Source organism: Anser anser, assembly GCF_964211835.1.
Source record: "Anser anser genome assembly, chromosome: 1".
Classification (NCBI taxonomy): Eukaryota; Metazoa; Chordata; class Aves; order Anseriformes; family Anatidae; genus Anser; species Anser anser.
The window spans coordinates 25,326,518-25,348,580 of record NC_139720.1 but is presented as its reverse complement, the minus strand read 5'-3'; the positions used below and the strand labels follow the sequence as shown (position 1 = coordinate 25,348,580).

Genomic DNA, 22,063 nt, shown 5'->3' with positions numbered 1-22,063 from the left:
GTACAGTTCATAAGACATTATTTGTAGTCCTTACATATTCAAAACTGTGGAGTCAAAGCTTTGGTATAGAGAGCTGCTGAGTGTTTCCTCTACCATGACTATGGTTCTCGCTGAAGCGATTGCACAGGAGGATCCCCGAGCATTTTATTTTGAAGATTCAAATGTTTAATCCAGTTGTAGGTGCAAAGCTTCAACGTCTTTTGGCTTCATTTTAGACACTGAGGTCCCTGTAGAAACCAATGACTCAATTCATAACAGCCCAAATACACTCATTTAGATTTGAAACTCCCTATTAATCAAAAGAACTACTTATCATGTGCTGTCTATATTTTTCCCTGGTCAATATCTGAGTAATTATACGGCCATAAAGGATAATAAACTACAGCAGAGTTATAATTCAGTAATATCTAAATGTCATGTTTACTAATAGTATGTATTTGGACAGTTAAGGTCACAGCAATAAACCTAATCATCCCTAACTTTATATTGCTTCCTCTTTTATCACTTTCTAAGGAAACTAAGAACATAAATATTAATATGTTTAATTTAATCTTTCTAGATTTGGGAATTTCACATTAAGGCATGCTAAAAATATCTCTTTGTATTTTTATATAGTTGCAGGTGTTATATTGCTATGTAAAATTTACCTTATATTGTGGGTACATTGGTCAACATCCATTAGACCACCATTTACAAATTTACATCTAGTTTTATAAGTTCTGGTTGCATGGAAAAAATACATGATACAGGCCATACATATGCCTTGTACTATGGCATTTCTTGACAAACACTATAAACACTTGATCAAGTTAGTGAGTGCTGAATATCTAGGTTAAGTATTTTTGTGATTTTTATCCATTTTCATTAATAAGTCACTAATAGAAGAAAAAAAGTTAGAGATTGTCAATAGGATACAGCTCACCAAAAATGAAGACGTACAATACCGGTGTCTGGACAGCTAGCTCAGATACAGATTCCATGACATGTTCTGCAGTCTCCTTCTGTTTATTTATTTTTTTTTGCACAAATGAAGTATCTTATTCTCAGAAGCCAAATCAAAGGTTACAGTTATGGCATGACTTCTCTTCCCGTTGCTGCATCAATACCACTCCCTCTCCCAAACCCTCCTTGAAATCTAACATTTTAAGACATTTTCAGATAACAGTTAAAAAGCACAAGGTAGAAAAAAATGGCACAAAATGAGGCAATGAGCACAAACTGAAACACAAGAGGCTCTGTCTAAACATCAGAAAACATTTATTTATTTATTTAAATATAGTGCTGGTGACTGAGCACTAGCACAGGTTGCCCTGAGAGGTTGTGGAGTCTCCCTCCTTGGAAATTCTTAAAAGCCATGTGGACATGGTCTTGAACAACAGGCTTGAGGCTGCCCCAACTGAGCACTGCCGTAGGGGCAGGTCCAGATGACCTGCTGTGATCCTGTGAAATCTATTTTGCAATTTATTTTTAAGTTCTGGATACATAGGGAAACTTCAAGCTATTTCATCTTAACTTTATGATCTAGTTTTCCATTAAAAGACATGGTAATGCTTCTGTTATATTTGATGGAGATCAATGTGAAAGTCTTACTACCACTGTTTCTAAAAGACTTTAAAGTTTTCTACCTACAGACATTGCTAAATTAAACTATGATGTATGTATATATATAATGTTCTCTTTCTGACAGCATTTCCTTGTAAATAAAATGGCACATCTGTTACATCACTAGCTAGTAATGTCATCTCATGGTTGCTTATGTTTTTTCCATTCTTACTTTCAGAATATTTATTTTTATACAATGGGTTGTAGGACAGAATGTCTTGCAGCATAAAATGTAGCTACTTTTCCAGGGTTCAGACTGGGTCCTTTTGGAACATTTCTGAGACATTTTGTACTAGGACAATAGTAATCTGCCTTAAAAATGTTCCATAGATGAACATTACAAACATATTTTAAAAACCTAGTAGTAGCCACAGGTCATGTCAAACTATCACAGAAATCATGAAAAAAAATTATTCATTTGGTGGGAGCTGGATTCAACACCAAAATTATCAAATTTCCTCTAGTTATAATGCTGGAATATGTAAGCCTTTATTTCTATTTTAAACAGAAGTCTTTATTTTTAAGAGTCTATAATGCAAGTATTATCTTGTTTCCTAAAGTTGACTACAATCTACTTTACTTTGCCTTTTTTGTTGGGTCCTGTTTCTGGCACTGATGTTCATATGACACATGAACACAAAAATGTATTCATAGGCTCCAAGTTGTATTCTGCAACTGTCTGGTCAGATCATACATTCCAAAAATTTAAGTGGGAAGCTGAAATTTTGGGCCCCCAGTCTGTGGGATCTAGCAAGTAGCTGGCTCATGGTAAAACAGCAAGAGTGAGATGCCTTCTTAGCCTCCCCTCATCTTTTGAATTAAATTTGATTGAGGTTTACACCAAATTATAAGAAGTTAAGCAAAGAAATATTCTATTTTCCAACATTTTAAAGCCAATAAGATGAAATCTTTTCTACTCTAAGAAAATCGGTGTGAGCAATGTTATTGAATTCTAAAACATACATTAATAATTAAAATAATTGTATTTAAAGTTATATTTTATAGGCTACTTTTAGCCAATGTAAAAACAGTTAATTAATAAGTATAATAAAATAGATTAACTTGAGCCATTATATCATTTCAAAATTATTCCAGTCTATATTAGAAGTTCACTCAATGGCTCTCCTTAATGGACCCTACTAATTGAATTCTTGTCGGTTACTACATAAAAGTTTTAGGAAGAACAAAATTACTTTCAATCAGAAAACTAGCAGAGATCTTGGCAAACAGAATATAACCCACTGAACATAATCTAAGGATCATGATTAGGTCACTTTTCTCTCTGAATTTTCTGTCCACTGTGTGATAGCTTTCAAAATATTTTTTGTGGCTGACACATGCCCAATAGAAGTTGGTTGTCAAGCAAATTCTTTCCATATCACTTGAAATTGGTATGCTTCAACACCAGTCAATTCCACACAAATTTATGTTTGAGTGAAGGAGAAGAGAAAAAATAGAAATAATGTCTATGAAGGTATTTCCATTTCTAGCAAACATATGGCTACAATTATTATTCTATTTATTTTGTTCACATATTTTATATTTGCACTACGCTATAATTCTCCTGGAAAACATGAGCACCTTTCCAATTAGTGTATTGTTCTTCAGGGGATTTTTTTTTCATTCCGATGCATAAAAATGCAGCAGACTAACAAACTTGAAGTGAATGAGACTGAGAAGAGTGTAAAACTACTTAAAACATGTCCCCTAAACCATCCACAGGATATGTAGACTGATTCCAGTGGTAACTGGAAATATTTTAGAAAAATATTTCAAACTGCATGTGAGTATGTTTTAATCTCTGTTTAGTTTGGGCTGCCACTTCTAAATTATTGTAAAAATTCCTCTTTATTTTGTTGTTGCCATCTACTGTAATCAGCACCACTATTTTACACCCTTCAGCTCACAAAGAAAGTGTGGAAATCACAGCTGGAAAATATTTATGAATTTTATTTTATTATGGTTTCATACAGTAAATCTTATTTAGTTTCAAATGACATTTAGGGCATTTACATAAGCACCACTTTTATTTTTATTAATAAACATAATCCCTGATTTTTGTGGCACTCCATAGATTATACAGATATTCGTAGTGCAAGCTACATTATGATCATAAGCTATTTTACAAAAGAATTTGAATTACTTCTTTTGTAGTTAAGAGCCCTGAGAGTTTTGTTCCAGCGTTTACATTTGTATTGGTATTCAGCCCAGACTAATAGGGGCTAAACACTATAATCAAGACTAAGCTGTCTAACTTTACCAATTTATTCAGTTGTGTCAATTTAAGCCTTTAAACAAGCATGATTAATACATTCACTTTAATTAACTTTGTGTGCATGCTTTGTCCCTTTGTTGGCTTCCTCTGGGCTAGAATCACGAGTTTGTGGATGAACAAGTCTATGAAGAGAGCTGCATGGAGGTTTCTACAGTCAATAGACCCCCAAGCCACAGCCCCTCTCTGTCATCTCAACAAGGCGTCACCAGCACCTGCTGCTCACGAAGACATAAAAAGACTTACCGTATCCCAAACACCACCATTGCTGGCAGCCGTCAAGGCAGTGTACAAGAGCTCAGCACCATCCAGATCAGATGTGTGGAGAGGACGCCTCTGTCTAACAGGTACCTCTTATGCATCAGCACACCAAGAGCTGAAACCCCTTCATTCGTTAGAGATGTGGATGTGTCGTGGCCTCCACAAGTGGGCTGGGAGGCTAAAGATAAAACTAAAGCTGTCATCCAAAAATGAACAGTAGGACTGAAATATCCCCTGCACTTAATTTTCTCTAGACTTAATTCTGAAATAATAGAATAGTCCTTCTCTTTGCATTTCTGCTGTCTCATGTCCTCCCCACAAAGTATTGTGTATTCTTTGGTGCTCTATATAATCTGGAGTCCCTGGATGCTATTCTGCGCAAAGAGTACTGGCCATGGACAAACACATAAGAAGCAGCACAGAAAAATTTGCAATTCAGACACACAAGATGAGCAAATGGGAAGCGAAAGAAAGTTTTATCACTGCTATTGTGCTATTAATTTGGTGCAGAAACATAGCACAAATAAGACCTCCAATTAAGACACAGAATGGGGAAACTAAATTAGATTCCCAGAGTCCCAAGTGTTTTAGCCACAAGATAGACTCTTCTAAACAAAAAAATATGAAATGGTTAAGAAATTTATTTTCCCATTTGAGGAGTTATTACAAAAGAGAAGAAAGTGCAGTTTAAGACTCTGTAATTTGCTGAAAATCTCTGCTCTTAGAAATAAACCATTTGGCTTTTAGATATACCTGAGCACCATCTCTGAAAACACAGCAAAGGTCTCGGGAGACTCAGAAGTGTTTGCCATTGAACTCAAACATGCTGGCATTTAACAAAGAAGCGTTCTCAGCACTAGGTGCTATAAAGATCGTCTTGTTAAGTGACATTTTGAGTAGCTTACTTTGAACAGTTATTAGGTTTGGATTTCACTTCCATGAACAATTTAGCAGCTTGTAGCTAATGGAGTTTTTCAGTTGCTGTGCAATGAGACCTCTGGGCCAGCACAAAGCTCCAATCTTTAGATTTTCAGGAAATGTTCTGCCTGGATCCCTCCTTTCCCTGCTAGAGGACATTCCTGCACCACACCTCCAGTCACACAGTACATAAAAATACAATGTACCAGCTTTGTGCTAGCAAACAAGCTAAAAACACAAGCTCATAGTGCTAGTCACCTCAAATAAGTCTGAGTTTTAACTTTCTTATGATGCTGAGGTACTGCAGCAACTCCATGAACATTGTAACTCAATTAGTGTGTATATCACTGTGTCTTACTATTGAGGATATATAACATACAAAATGCTCTTAGATAAATACGGCATGGAGGAATCAGTAGGGTACTGGGACTACCCCTTAGTTTCCACTTTTCTGCAAAGCAAGCCTTGACAATGCTGTTTATTTTTCTGCAGGGAGCAGGTCAAATGCTTCCCCTGCTCAGAAACAACGTAGGTGATGAGCTGAGAATGTCTTAGAAGTACTGAAACTTCTGGGTGGGAAGGAAGACAGAAAGGGGGCCTTCTCCTTGTCCATACCTGCTACTGGGGTATGTGGTGGTAGGGTGGTGCCACTTTGCACTTCTAAGCCTCTGAGCTCTGTAACACAAAAGAGGACCGGCTGAGGCAGTAGAATTGGGCGTACAAGAGGTTTGCTGTAATATGGGCTTTCTTTCTTCATGGGTTTTTGTTTCTTCCTCCAGCCGATCCAGCTTAAATGCCAAAGTGGAAGAGTGTGTTAAACTAAACTGTGAGCAGCCTTATGTCACTACAGCAATAATTAGCATCCCAACACCTCCAGTCACCACACCTGAAGGAGACGACAGGCCAGAGTCTCCCGAATATTCGGGAGGAAACATTGTCAGAGTATCTGCTTTGTAAAACAAGGAATTATTTATAAATTAGAATAAAGACCACTTGCAAGCTGAGCTGGAGCAGTGGGAAACAAGTCCTAAGGAATGAGAGAGCTGACAAAGACAACATCCCTTGATGTGTGTGCCAGCAGCAACGGATCGAGAGGTTCAGGAAAACCACAGCACTTTGTGGGTCTCGGTGTCGTAGCGTGTGAACCAAACGGAGTTTCTACACACTGTTGGAACTGACACTCGGAAGCTTCTGTGACCATCCTGACTTACTATATGAGCACAATGAAATGTCCCCACTGATGCTTCTTCTTATCATGAGAGCTCTTTTTAGAAAAAAGGAAAAAAAAAAAACACAAAACAAAAAAATAGAAACAAACCTGTGTTCCTGCTGAATGCAAAATGAGAAACATTTTGATAACTTGTCTTTTTTTCTCTTCTGTTAATAAACCACAAACTTGTTGAGCAACTATGAAAAAAAAAGAAAAAAAAAGGAAAAAAAATGCTCATATGAAACATGTTTGTACTGACTGAAATAAATACAACCATAATGCATGCTGAAATTATTTGGAGCTGTGATCTCAGTTTACTTTTGTTGTTTTTCAGATTAGGCATGATAAAATCTTACTGTAGAAAGGGGCATTTCTGTGCACTTACAACAAGATGATTGTTAATGTTCCATGGTAGTTGTACAAATAACTTCCCTTTGAAAAACACAGTATTTCTTATTTAAACATTCATTAGTGAACTAAAAGTGTTCAGTTAGTTCAATATTTACTATTGTTTTATCTTGCTTCCTAGGTACTGTTACAACTGCAATAAGTCATTGTACACCTGTTGTATCAGGAATCAGGATTTATTTTTCTTCAAAGTATTTTACAAAACTTCATCTACACTACAAACTGCGAATTGCAAACATTTAAATAATCCTACAGCCAAACTGTGCATCACAAATGTGCTACTCAATCACTGTTTGTTTTGTCTACTGTCCTCTATTTCTATGACAGTTCATTTTCCACTCCAATGTTACCATACTGTTTGGGATTTTAAGGCTACTGATGAATCAGCATAGTCATTTGTTCTGTAGACATCTTGTCTACTTCTGTATTTTCAGAACAAATCTGTTGTTCCAATGTACTGTTACAGGATCAATACTATTTGAAATGAATTTACAACAAAGGTGTTTTGAGGATCCACTAACACTTATCTCCAAACCTTTCCCACTGACATTCTGCAGCATCCAGAGTATTGGCTAAGGTGGAAGACACTGAAAGGTATTCAGTAAAAATGATGACTAAATTATTTTTGTAATTATCTGTAAACTTGCATCCTAAAATTTGTTTGAGAATTTATATTGTGTCAAGATATTTAATTACCTAAGAACACTGATAGAATAATGAATTGGGTCCCGAAGCTACAAAAATGCAATTGATATCCATTGGAATTTGCCTATGTGGGCAGGCCTAGAAGGCACTGCGAAGGCTCTGCTAGTTAAGGTTTTTTGGCTTCATTTTTAAAATGCATTGATGTTAGCAGGAACCTTTCTGATAAAAAAAGTGTCATTTTTCTCCATAAGAGTGTGTTAGAAGATGTATCATAATGCTTCCTATATACATGAACTACCATACATCATATACATCAAATATACATGGAATATATGCATATCGATACATACATATATACATCGAGAACACTGGATCAGAAATGATTGCATGTCTGCAAAATAAAATATGCATATAAATCAAAGGCTCGGTGCATTAGAGGCCATTACATTAAATGACTAACAGTTTATTAAATAGTTTGAGTAGTATATATTTCAGAATAGTATTTGTTAGCGTTCTACTGACCTTAAAATTTACATTAGGAGAAAACACCCACTAAAAACTGAAACTCGCTGATGATACACCATGTTTTACTGCACACAGATACTAATATTTCTCTGTACATGTCAACAGAGATTGAAGAGTAGATGATGGACTATCGTGCTACAGTACATACACCAAAATATAATGTCACATACTAGACTTAAATTGCAATTAAAAGGAGTATATAACGTAATTACTTTTTTTTTCTTATTGTTTAGCTATTCAGAAGCTTAGCTAATTTGCAGTTAACTTCCCACTTTTTGTGCAAATCAGAATAACTTACTATAAACTGAGCTTCTAAATTTCTTTTAGATCAAAATAGCAGAATCATAGATTGTCCTCTGACAAAACACCAACTCTGAGTATTTCTGAAGTCAATTACATTGCATTGCTCTCCTCCCTTCTAGCCTGTTAGAAAATTGCGGTAGATCTGCTGAAGCTGGTGAGTTACCTAAGTTTTAATGGGGTTAAAAAAAAAACAAAATGGTCGTAGAGCTTTTATTTACATACTCCTCCTACCCATGGCCATTCATAAAAAAAAAGGCTTGGTCTCAACCTTTTGCTAAAACAGTTATTGATATAAATCTGCCTTGATACTAGCAATCTGCAACAACAGCTTAATGCCATATGGTACTTCTTGACCAGTTACATCAGGTAAATAATGTAAAAAGGCAGTTATTGAACGCAGCTTGGGACAGATTACATACAACCCAGGAAACCTACTGACTCCATCAAGTCATGTCTCTTAAAAACTCTTTATTCTCCTTTTCGCATGAATAAAAAAAATAAATAAATCGTACTACAGCAATACACTTGCATAACAGTTATATCGCTGAACCAATCTGTACTTTCATTCTTAAATTAAAGTTTAAGGAATAATTTAGTATGATTTTGCAGTCTTGTCTTATATTTCCATATGTTACATGCAAAATCATTAATTTATTCTGAATTTGGGAAATACACATTCTTTTGGTGTTTTAAGTGATTTAAATACTGTTTTGGTAATGAATGACTGTTGATGACTGTGTAAAATGCATCTGTACTGTACATGAAATGTAATTATTTCTGTGTATCATACAAAGAGACCGAGGTTGTTGTTTTTGACAATTTTGTTTGACAGTCATATATCGTATTTCAGAAGGCAGCATAATACATGCATTATGCTGAATAAATAGACATTTGAGGAATATTTAAATAAAACATCTGCATGCTTGAATGGGTCAACCTGGTTTTGCAATAACTTATTCATGGGACTTGTTTTTTTCCTACCAAGAGTCAAGGAACACTGTCTGAGGACAATGAATGTCCCCAGTACACATTTCAGGCAAGCACATCTGAGCCCATGCAAACCATAAGAGAGCTACCAAGACCAGCATGCTCCATTAACACAGAGTTGCCCTTCTCTGGGTAGGCAGCCACCACATTTCCCTTCCCCGCTGCCCTTCAATATTAGTGCTGCTACGAGGAGTCCTTTGTCAGTTCCTACCCAACCTGCAGCAGCAGAGAAAACTGGAGCACTGAATTATTTCAAAAATATTTTTCAAATATTTCAAAAAATTTCTGCTTTGTTTTGAATATATCCAGACACCTGGATATATCTCCCAGGCTACAAAATCCCCTCAAGTCTGAGAGCAAATTCCCTTGATATATTAGTGCACGGATGTGATCAAACTCCTTTCACAGCAGCAAACAACACACTGCAGATCATTTGCAAGAGGCAAATGACAGTGCAGATGATGCTCATCTATCAGCTGCCTATGCCATAGCACTGGCATGCATGATGGTCAACTTTATCAGGAGCTGAACCATTCTAGACAATTTTTAAGGAGAATGACTGTCCTCCCATAAAATGTCTTCAGAAACAGACAACGTATGCTTTGCATTTTGAGATTTTTGTATATAGTCACTGTAGAAACGCACCCACAGCTGAGCGAATGCACTTGCAGCAAAGAGCACACTGCAACCTGCACATGCTCTGTGGGAAAGGGTGACGTTCAAGAAGAAAATCGGTCTGGAGGAGGATAGATTAGTAAAATGACAGGATTGAAAAGATTTGGACTGGGAGGATGCTTAGGAGTTCATATGCTCTCTTGCCTGTAACTGGGGCTCACCGTGGTTTTATTTTGCCATTGACTACAGAAACATCTGAAGATGCTCAGGTGTCCTGGAACAGAAAGGATCGGTAACTACACAGCAGAATGATGTGTAACCGGAGAGACAGAATAGCTGTCAGTAGCGGACAACATCAACATAGATAAATTGACAAAGGCTGTAAGACATACCTAATTACCTAGACCATTTAGTTTCTTACTTGCCTGCATTATTTATTTACTTTTCAAATACCCATTTTCACTGTATGCACAAGTATGCACAACAAGCAACTGAAGGCGGGGGAGTGCTGAATAAAAAGCAAGCAGATGCATAAAAAATCTTATGCATTTACGACATCGCAAATTGTTAAAAAAAAAAAAAAAACAAGTCTATCATACTGGAGTTTTAAGTTTTTAGAAACAATTTCATTTCAATAATTCACATGAATTAAATATAATGCTTTAGAGATTAAAAAAAAAGTATTCAAAAAAGTATTTTAAAACCCCAAAAACTATTTTAAAAACACTTTTCTGTATCATAATCATAATTACATTATTTCCCTTATCATAAGTTGTGTTGTCACAGCCACCAACAGGCTCTCTTTTTACTATTTATTCTTTATAATATTCTCTTAGATTTACAGGGTGCTTTTACAAAATGGGTGGTTATAAAGAACAGAAAGCAGTTATATGTCTTCCAGAAAGCCTTGACTCGTGACCTGCTGGTGGATAAGCAATACCTTGTCCAAAGACCAGGAATAGTGAAGTTTGTCTCCTGAAAGTATCCCCATACTCCCAAATTATCTCCCTGTAAACCTCACTCAACCTCACTGCTGCAGCAAGTTCCCTCAACTGTGAGATTCGTGTGGCTGAATGGAAATGTCTGATGTGGGCAGGGGGGGACCCATTTCCTAACACATTAAGTGATCTGTGAAAAACATTAAGGAGCAGCTCCATAGTTGCTTCTTGTGACAAGAACGATTTGGTTCATTACAGCTTATGCTGCACAGCAGAAAGAATATACCACCATTCTCCTCTGGGTACTCCCGCAAAACTAATGGGAAAAGGAAATTAAAGACTGAAGTAGTTCTCACTGCTGCAAATATCTCTAAATGTTCCCCTTTTGCCAAGCAGCCTCTCTCTTACTTGTATCCTAAAGCTCTACAGGAAAAGAATAGACTTACAGCAACCCAGTCAATCAGTTTTAAGGCTCCTTTAACAAGCCCTAGAAAAACATAGACACCTCATAGTCTGATCACACAAAAAGAGAAAAGTTTGAAAGTGTTCCAATTTACAGCTAAGACCTAGATTGGCAAATGGGGTTAGATACTCAAAATAGAAGTTTTCTTTCCCAGAAAAGGAATACTTTCATCATTCCTGACATGTAAATCTTTCCCTGAATTAAGCTAACCCCATTCTGAATGCAGACTGGCTCAGGAACTGGGTACCAAGCACAAGTTACCCAGACTATAGATGTTTGTTATCGTGGAAGTCCAAAAACACTGGTCTGGGAGACTGGTCCCTTATCAAAGGAGCCCTACCACAATGAAGGAACCGCCACCAAATCATTTTTCAAGAAGCACTACCACAAACCCCTAATCTCTCTGTTCATGGTATGGATTCACCACCCCCTGGACCTAATGTTTTAACTGTGATTTGATAAATTCCTTTCAATGTTTGAACTGAACAAGAGGCATTGAACTTCTTTATTGAAAAACTGAGCAGATCCCAGGGACATGTGTAGACCCTGTTTCTCAGGGTGCTCTTCAACACCTTGCTTGCATTCTGCTCTAAGAACTGGCAACCCCCACAAGGACTATATGAGTACCTCCACCATCTGTTACACTGCTGTAGGAGTAATCCTGGGCTTAATGAACAGTGGCATACTGATCTCCACCCTAAACACACAAATCTCATTCTGGACGACCTCAGGCATAGGTTCATTTCTCTAACCTCCTTTGTCAGACTGGCACCTTGGGTGCATAAATACTCCTCAGTCTCAAAGGAGAGGATCACTACAAGTCGACGTCTAACCACTATGCATACATGTATAATATAACTTTAATACTATATTTCTAATATATATACAGGATGCACAAACAAAATTTAGGCAGAGCAGCAATACAGGTATCTCACAAACCCAGCTCAGGAGCCCTAATCCAGATCTAAGGAGACTCTACAAGGTATTCTATCATATGCACATTTCTCAAGATGGAAGAAGCCTTAACCCCTAAGCCTGTCCCAGTGAGCATACTCCGGCTCATCGTGTTCAGACAGCTATACTGCTGCCCTAACTACACCTACTTGCAGTGCTTCTTAACCACCTGGGAAGCCTAACACCAAGCAACTTGGGCAGTAAAAGCAGCCCAGGACCAGAGGCACAGTTGTACTTAGAGAAGGCTGAAACTTGGAATTATCACAGGGTCTAGTAGCCTTATGTGGCCTATGATTTAGTCTAGTAAAGGAAATGTCCAAATGTTAGGATTACAAACTCATAAAATATTCATGCTAGCAAAGGAGATCCCCAAAATGAACTTAGGGTTTTCCAAAGGGTCCTTGACAGGCTTGAGAGGTGGGCCTATGCAAACCTCGTGAGGTTCAAACGAGGCGAAGTGCAAGGTCCTGAACGTGGGCAGGGACAATCCCAAGCACAGATACAGAGTGGGGGGAGAATGAATTGAGAGCAGCTCTGAGGAGAAGGACCTGATGCGTTGGTTGACGAGAAGCTCAACACGAGCTGGCTATGTGCGCTTGCAGCCCCAAACACCAACCATATCCCGGGCTGCATCAAAAGAAGAGTGGTCAGCAGGGTGAGGGAGGTGATTCTCTGCCTCTACTCTGCCCTTGTGAGACCCCACCTGGAGCATTGTATGCAGCTCTGAGGCCCCCAGCACAAGAAGGACATGGAAGTATTAGAATGAGTCCAGAGGAGGGCCACAAAGATGATCAAGGGGCTGGAGCACCTCTCCTACGAAGACAGACTGAGAGAGTTGGGGTTGTTCAGCCTGCAGAAGAGAAGGCTCTGGGGAAACCTTCTAGCAGCCTTCCAGTACCTAAAGGGAGCCTACAGGAAAGCTGGGGAGGGACTCTTTGTCAGGGAACATAGTGATAGGACAAGAGGTAACAGCTTTAAACTAAAAGAGAGTAGATTTAGATTAGATATTATGAAGAAACTCTTTACTCTGAGGGTGGTGAGGCACAGGAACAGGTTGCCCAGAGAAGCTGTGGATGCCCCATCCCTGGAGGTGTTCAAGGCCAGGCTAGACGGGGCTTTGAGCAACCTGGTCTAGTGGGAGGAGTCCCTGCCTATGGGAGGCAACCCCAACCTGACAAAATGCAATCCACCATCAAAACATTCCATAGTTTGCCATTTGTCTTTTCTTAGACACATCCTCCTTTTCAACATGGAACTTTCTCTGTAGCTACAGACATGTACAGAAATGTTGCTCAGGCTAAGCAGTGGGAAGGATGGAAATCTGCATATGTGCAGTAATGCTGGGCATAAAACCTTCTGAGAGGCACATAAACATATTTCTGACAAAGTCATTCCAATCAAAATTTGGAGAGCTCTATCCTTTACCCTTTTTCTTAAATCCCAAAGTAAGTATTAGCATCTCTGTAAGAAAGATACAAAAGCAAAAAGGTAATTTTGCTTGCAATATAACCTGTGAAGTAATTACACCCACTTGTAGACTGCTAAAAAACAAACAACAGCCCACACAACTGAAGAGCTTAATTTCATGATCCCTTGGAAGCTTTCTTAGAAGCAATAAAAAAGCAACTGAAATTTACAGCTCAGTTTCTCCATGACAGAATAAGTAGAATGGGTAAAGATGCATCAAATTAACTCACACTAGCAGTAGGACCCTCCCAACACCCACCAAAGCATTCACACTCTGTGACTTCAAAATGAAAAAGCCATTATGGAATTTAAGACAGTAGTGATTTTATTGTCTACCAAATCACACCTTACTTTTTTTTTTCCTCTTACAAATTCCAAAACAAATGAAAGAATTTTTGAAATGTAGTATTATATAAAAACCCCATTTGCCACAAACTACTGTACTCAGTGGAACAAATATATATTTCAGGAGCGTGGCTGACTGTAAAAATAATCCTATGAAATAAACATTGTTCATAAAAATACAGTAAAATGCACTTTCCCCATGTCAATAAATACATTTTAACGCTGTTTCCAGTTGGCATTTTAAGCCACTAGAGAGCTCTTAATGAAGTACAAGCCAAAGTATAATTTCTCCTTATGTACTTTTACAATTATTGCAATAGCATCCAGAACTGTAAGCATTTTCCTTGTAGTCTTTTGTTTCCATCTCCACAGGAATCACAGACAGGAGAAAAGATGTATTTATAAAAAATACGCTACTCCTATACTGATCCCCATTTTGGAAAGAATGTTTAGTTTTATTTTTTTTTCTTTTTACTAAGAAATAGTCCATAGAACAAACTGTTTCAAAGGAGAATTCTCTAGAATTCAGAAAAACTCAGAAAATTAAAGTCTGTTGTCCAAAATCATCATTTTGTTTTTAATCCCTGTTTAATACATTTAACCGTTTAATAAATTTAAAAATTAAACAGTTACATTAGATAAAAATAGAAGTTTTAGAACATCTTTAACAATAATAGCTAAGATAAAGGTTTTGTTAGAAAAAAGAAAATCTTGCACTTTTTACAGATCTTGCAATTTTTCAAATCCAAGTATTTACTTGAATTGTAGTTCTGCTATCCATGCACACACAAAAACACACAATTATATATACATAGATCCCTGATTATTTTAAGACATTTTCCAAATGGCTTATTAAAAATGTAAAAGTCAATTTCAGCTGAAGTCACATTTTGTTTGTCCAAAGCACAGCCATTTCTTCAGAAGACAACTATCTTTCTTCCTTTCCCATGATGCTTCCCTTAGAGGTTCTGTCTATCTACACGTGAACAAATCAGTATTTTACACATCACTCATCTTGTGACAGTACGTTAACTATTACTGTGCCCAGAGAATGAATGCCTTTTAAAAACAAGAACAACTCTGTTATATGGCTCTTCTAAGAGGCTGAAATACAGACATTTCATTATCTTTCTTACTACACAAGCCTCTTTATCAATCATTAGCTGGTTTTTGAAGCATAGGAAGACCGGTATATTTGGTACACTTGATGGAACAGAATAAAAACAACAAAAAATCATTAAAGCCCCTGTAACTTCTTAGATTAATTCAATCACCTACAATTCTTCCATTTCAAAGTGTGTATTAAAGCTGTTTGCCATGGATGTATGTTCAAAGATTCTTGTTAGGCTTGGTTTCAGTAGCTCCACAGAATGACATGACAGCTGCTGTGAGGTATCATTCTTCAGGGACATGATTTGATCCGCCCCAGGATCCCTTCTGTCATAGTACAGAGCCCACAGCAAGGTAATAGTGAGGATCATAGCCAGAATCTGCGTTACTCCAATAGAGATTCCAAGAAATCTCAGCACTTGCAATTGCTTCGTCCCCCTCAAAAATGTGTACATTTTTTTACCGCATCCCTATGAAACAAAAATAGATATAAAAAAGTTAGTCAATATTATCTGGCTTGCAGTTCCCAAGGCTTAGCCAGTTTTAGTACTGGCTTTTCTGGCTCCCCCAAAAGATCTACAGACTTGCATAACCTCATCAATGTTTCTTCTCACCTTTTCTTTTTAAGTGTTACCTGCATCCATTATATGCCAGTTTTTTAGTTCAGCAGAAATACTCTAAGGAGTAGAAAAATCATTACATTCCAGACACTGTCTGAGTAAGGAACAGTGAACAAAACCCCCCTTAATGGAGGATTTCTGACAAATTTTGAGAATGTATTGAGTAAAAAACAGACTTTCTTTAGTACTGAGTAATAACAGTATCATATACATGTAGCATTATTTCTGCATTTCATTCCTGAAATAGTAGCATTTCCTCACTGCAAAAAGCATATTCATTTATGCTAGTTACACTCTGCCAGCCTCGCATATCTGTAGACTACACTCTAAAAATTAACTTGGCTTCATTTCTGATCTGAATGTAGAAACTTCTGCCTTTTTTTGCATAGTTTATACAAAGAACCAGTTTTATCTTGTCTTCTGCAGGGCCAATCAAGGTATAGCTCTTGCTACAAAGTAATTTAAGTCATTGAAAAGTCTGTTGGGTATTAGTTCAGAGGAGAAAAAAAAAATTAACACCAAGTAATTGAGACTGGTAGGAAATGACAAGATGAATATTGTGAAAAATGACATGGAAATTCACGTGTTAGAAAAATGAACAAATAGAATCACAAAATACCCCGAGTTGGAAGGGACCCCCAAGGATCATTGAATCCAACTCTTGGCTCCACACAGGCTCACCCAAAAATCAGACCATCTGCCTGAGAGCACTGTCCAAGTGCCTCTTGAACTCCTGCAGGCTTGGTGCTGTGACCGCTGCCCTGGGCAGCCTGTCCCAGTGCCCGACCACCCTCTGGGTGCAGAACCTTTCCCTAACCCCCAGCCTGACCCTCCCCTGTCCCAGCCCCATGCCGTTCCCTCGGGTCCTGTCGCTGTCCCCAGAGAGCAGAGCTCAGCGCCTGCCCCTCCGCTCCCCTCGTGAGGGAGCTGCAGGCCGCCATGAGGCCTCCCCTCAGCCTGCTCTGCTCTGGGCTGAACAAACCAAGGGACCTCAGACGCTCCTCATGTGTCTTCCCCTCTAGACCCTTCAAAATCTTTGTAGTCCTCCTTTGGACAATCTCTAATAGTTTTATGTTCTTCTTATATTGTGTCTCCCAGAACTGCACACAGTACTTGAGGTGAGGCCGCCCAGCGCAGAGCAGAGCAGGACAATCCCTTCCCTCGCCCGGCTGGCAGTGCTGGGCCTGATGCACCCCAGGGTACAGCTGGCCCTCCCGGCTGCCAGGGCGCACTGCTGGCTCACATTCAACCATGCTGTCAAACAAAACCCCCAGTTCCCTTTCAGTAGGGCTGCTCTCCAGCCTCTCATCCCCATCTGTATATATAACCATAATTGCCCCAGGTGCAGAATCTGCTGCTTGCTCTTGTTAAAATTCATATGACTGGTGATTGCCCAGCTCTCTAATTTGTCAAAATCTCTCTGCCCTAGAGGGAGTCAGCAGTTCCTCCCAATTTAGTGTCATCTGCAAACTTACTCAGTATACCTTCAAGTCCTACATCCAAGTCATTTATGGTAACAGTAAAGCCCTAAAATGGAGCCCTGGGGAACCCCAGTAGTGACTGGCCACCAGCCTGATGTAACCCCATTTACTATAACCCTTTGAGCCCAACCCACCAACCGATTGTTCACCCATCGTATTATCTACCTGTGTGCTAGACATTTGTTCCATAAGGCTATTGTGAGAAACACTATCAAAAGTTTTGCTGAAATCCAAAAAGATTACATCTACTGTCTTCCCTTGGTCATCTACATGGGTATCATTGTCCTAAAAGGAAATTAAGTTAGTTAAGCAGGACTTTACCCTCACGAACCCATGTTGGCTGTGACCCATACTGTCTTTCAGATGTTTTTCAATAATTCCCAGAATAATCTCCATAATTTTACCAGAAACTGAAGTGAGACTGACAGGCCTGTAATTACTTGGGTCTTCTTTCTTACCCTTTTTGAAAACTGGGACAACATTTGGCAGTTTCCAGTTGACGGGGACCTCCTCAGATTCCAAAGACTTTTGGACGAATAATTGAGAGAGGTCTTGTGATAACATCAGCCAGCTCTTTGAGTATCCAGGGGTGAATCCCATTGGTCCCACACTTACATGCATCCAGCTGGAGTAGCAAATCCTGCACAAATTTGTGGCTAGCTGAGATTTTATTTTTCCCATAATCAGGGTCCTCCATCCAACCCGGGACTAACTGGCATGGCATAGTGGTTTCCATGCTTCTTTCCCACCTATACACCATCTCCAGCTGCTGCAGCAGCACCAGGAAACGCCCCGGGCCACAGCAGGTCCCCACGCTGAACCAAATTAATTACACCTGTGAAGCAATACAAGTACCGACACCCATCCTGCAGACTGCTATTCCCATGGAGACTCTGCAGACGTTTGAGCTTGAAAGTCACCTCACAGCATTATTGCCGTGCTTTGTTTCATATCTCACTGTGAGAGTGGTTGCAACTACCCACCCTGCACAAACCCAGGCAGGAAACTAGACCCTTCTCCAAAGAGCTTACCACCCACGTGCTGTATTAGGAAGATGGTTATACCCATCACTTCTCCCTACCATTGGACAGGTGCAAATCCAAAGCACTTATTTACAGAAAAATAATTATTTACACACACACACAAAAAAAAAAAGACCTAAAAAAATAAAAAGCATGTTAAAATACCATAAGCTGATGTTTCCAAAAAATGGGAATTTAGAAACAATAATCACTTATGTGGAGCACATGTTGCAGTTTGCTCACGTGGCCAAGTAATTACTGCACAAGGTTTTTGAAAAGCTCCCAAGTCCCTGTAGGTCAGCAAGTACCCACAAAGAGACGCTGGCTCTGGGGACTACTGGACAACAGTGCAAACATAAGCTACACTACTTGCTGCTCAGAAAAGTTGTCGTCTTAGAAAGGATAAAACTCTGAAGACTGGGCCCTTAGCTACTTTGGCACATGCTAAGTTTTACAGCACTTCACAGTAGAGAAATCAAAGGAACAGCGCCAGCAAGGGACAATTCAGAGTAGTAATCATGATAGGATAATACTATGGAGTACCGGCAGGCATTGGTCTCAGCAGAAGACCTCATGGAACCCATCAGAATGGGCATTACCTTCAAAATACCGTTTTTGTGGTTATATCCTTCCTACAAATCTTGTAAATTCTCTATGAAAAGAAAGCAATTGATCAAAGTGATAGAATCTGAAGACAGGCTATGATAAACAACACTTTTCAATCACAGTGAAATTCCCCAAAGCCAACATTGTTTCAAATATTGCAGTCATGAAGTTATGTGATGAAAGGCCTGATTCTTGCCTGACACACAAAATTCACACCACAGTCAACAGATTCTCATTTAGGACCTAAATAAAATCAACGTACTCTATAATAATTGTACCAGAGTAAGTTAAAGGATCTCAATGTCTTTACACTCTTCATGATGCCACTGTGTTTTTGTGTTTTTATAAATTAACACAGTTTAGACGCAGAACAAGGAGAAAATTTGGATTCTTTGAAATCTGAAAAGAAAAAAAAAATATAGCAAAAGCTATGTAATTGAACTTAATGAACAAAAATGACCAAGTTAGTGCCTTTTTTTTCCTTCAACTAAAAGATAGTGGTGCAATTATGTTACTTTCCAATTTTGTTTTTGATTACAGAGAAACTGTCTTCATGTTAATACTTAGATAACTTTAAGGGATTAAAGTACAAGCTGGTCACAATTTAAAAATGCTCAACCACAGCAGTATTCAAATTCAATTCATTTTTTGCCTGGAGGAAACATCCATTAACAAACAGCAATAACATTAATGCCTGCATCTCCTGCAGAAAACACACATAACTGACACAAATTATGCCCAATCTAGATAGACTGCCTTCCTCCATTTAATGATGTTCTTACAGTTCTGCTCTAATACACGTTCATAATCAGCCTCAAAACTGAGAAATATCCAGCTACCCCGGTTATCCTCAAATTCATTTTATTTCTGCTTATGCAACATATTCATAGTTGGTAGCCTGCAATTAAAGAGTACACAAATATACTTTCCTAGGCAAAACTAGTACTTTGTCACTAAACTGAAAGTTCTTATTGACAAATCACAAATACTATAAAACTTTGTAGTGATCATTCAGAGCATTAGCTTCGAACTCCTACTAAGCTATTAAGGTATTAAGCTTTAAACCAGTATTAAGGACCTGGTTCAAATTTATTCTAAGAGCCATTTGAAATTTTCAGTATTAAAATGGAAACAAAACATGTTTTTCTGATTTACTGCAACACCACAGTACCAACAGAATAATAATCAGATCTTAAATAAGCCACTTCCCAGAGCAGCAGAGAACTGATAAACCACCAGCACATTTAACAGATCTGTTATATATAACAAAGTTCTGAGGATTGTCAAAATTATGCTAGAAAAAAAAAAAAGTAAAAATTAACATGCAATTTTGATTTTTCTGAAGCTATCAAATCCTACCAATTATTTTATTGGTATTTTACTAGACTGGCAGACCTCCCCTTGTTCTCAGACCAAACTGAAACAAAATGAACCTCCTAAGCTGCAGTCATCTCATGCACTTCCATTGCAACTACAATCTAAGACTTCCTTATTCTATGAATTGCACAAAGGCGAGGTTTGTCAGAATAAAAGCAGTTCAAGAAGACCAACATTAAAAAAAAAAAAAAAAAGGCTTTCAAAATCTAGCAGCAGAAGCACAATTCCTGTCAAAAATACTCTCAGGCAAGTCTTCAAGTAAGCCACCATCCTTTCAACAAAAATTGTTATTGCAAAGGACTCCAAATGAGACCACAGAGAGCTCAGAGATCCCAGCAGAAAATTACAGCACAGCTACAACAAACTTTTATCCATCCCAGCCAACAAACTAAACTTCAGTTTTCTGAAATACTCCAAAGGACTTTTCTGAAGTACCAGAATGGATATTTACATAAGCCAATTTTAGCCTAGCGAGGCTAATCTCATCAGATTCCCTCTAGAATCAGCAGACTACATAAATTTGTTTTAAATCACTTTCTAAAGAAGCTTTTCTTCTTCCGTTCTCCAAAGCAGAAGTCAGACAGATTAGCCTTGCAGTTAAAGTTGTTTTTGCACGACAGTGATAAATATAAGAACAAGTATATAGTACAAGCCTGTAAGAAAACCCACAAACAAGCATCATGGAAAAAAAAAAACAGTTTTGCCAACCAAACACTGTACATAACTCAGAAAGCAAAACATTATTTTTTGCGGCTAGTGAAACAAAATAAAGGCTGTCCCTTTTTGGAAAAGATTCTGCAGTAGAGAGCCAAATATATGTGTGTGTGTGTGTTTATTTATTTTTTTTAATAAGAGATTAATCCAATCAAAACGTCTCTGGGATATCTGCGGTACAATAGAGGAAGAACTATAAATGTGCCCTTCAGGTTTCTTTTAGAAAAAAGCCAGGCAGTCTCTTTATAAATCAAGTGGGTATTAATGTAGTCTTTGTGCTCCGCAACATCGTTGTCTTTCTCTATTAATTCTCACACACTTTTTTCACACATCCTGGTAGCTACTTGACTGAGACTTACTTCTTGTCATGTTAGTTCTATTGTGTCTCTGATTCTCTTTCTCCATGTGCCTACTTTTATTGAGAGACTTCAAACTGAATCTAGCAGTTTTGACATTTAACACAGTTTGGAACACAATGGATGGTTTCAGGAGTTGAAAAATCTTCTCCTTTCTAACAGCTGTTATTTTTATTCTCCAAAAGTAACTGAAGAAATTGTTACATTATATATCCAAATGTCAAACTATATGGTCAATTACTTTTGGGGAAAAATCATGAATGGGAACTTTGTCAACCTCATGGAAGCCCACCTTCAAGGACTGGGCTTGTCCTAGTATTGATCTCGATTTGGATGTCACAGCAAAGAACCAGCATGATGTTCCAGGCCTGGTTCCTCCTGGACTCATTCCCAATTTCACACCCAGAAGAGCTCACTTAGGTATTGCCATTCATCTTCCTTCCTCTAAAAGTAATATTCAAGGTAAAGAAAGAAAAAGATCTCACAATAACTTTGGCTCAGGAATTACCTAAGCTATATTGGTGGCACCCAAGGAGTAAGTGTTGGACTACTACCAGACTGCCTGTTGAGTTGCTTGGGTCAGCTTGAACACCTTTGCTTAAGTCTTCTCCTCTCACTACCCAGAATCAAATAGAAGTGAGAACTCTGGCTGCAAAGCAGATAAGCCACAATTGGCTATAAAAAACACCAGAACTAAAAACCATACCGAAAACAACATATCCTCCCTCACGCCTAATTTGTTTCATCTCTTCAGAAAAACACTGTGAAAAAAAGATCTGAGAATCTCAGTATATTTGTCAATACATGTGCTCCTGATTTTCAGTGTCTACCTCCACAGTTAAAGGACCTTCTGACATCTGTAAG

At 38.2% G+C, this 22,063-nt stretch overlaps 2 protein-coding genes across 4 annotated transcripts in view; one reads left to right on the top strand and one right to left on the bottom strand.

The window, feature by feature from the left end:
- KCND2 (potassium voltage-gated channel subfamily D member 2) overlaps positions 1–9,072 on the top strand; it is a 303,297-nt gene extending 294,225 nt beyond the window's left edge. For both annotated transcript variants that reach the window (XM_083830907.1, XM_083830906.1), the window contains exons 6-7: positions 3,974–4,221; positions 5,833–9,072. In XM_083830907.1, the coding sequence (XP_083687033.1) occupies positions 3,974–4,221; positions 5,833–6,010 (426 nt within the window). In that variant the 3' untranslated portion in view covers positions 6,011–9,072. The remainder of the gene's footprint in view (positions 1–3,973; positions 4,222–5,832) is intronic.
- A 4,798-nt stretch (positions 9,073–13,870) lies between these two features.
- Positions 13,871–22,063, bottom strand: part of TSPAN12 (tetraspanin 12) — a 47,877-nt gene continuing 39,684 nt past the window's right edge. For both annotated transcript variants that reach the window (XM_083830949.1, XM_083830948.1), the window contains one exon: positions 13,871–15,493. In XM_083830949.1, coding sequence (XP_083687075.1) covers positions 15,188–15,493 — 306 coding nt within the window. In that variant the 3' untranslated portion in view covers positions 13,871–15,187. The remainder of the gene's footprint in view (positions 15,494–22,063) is intronic.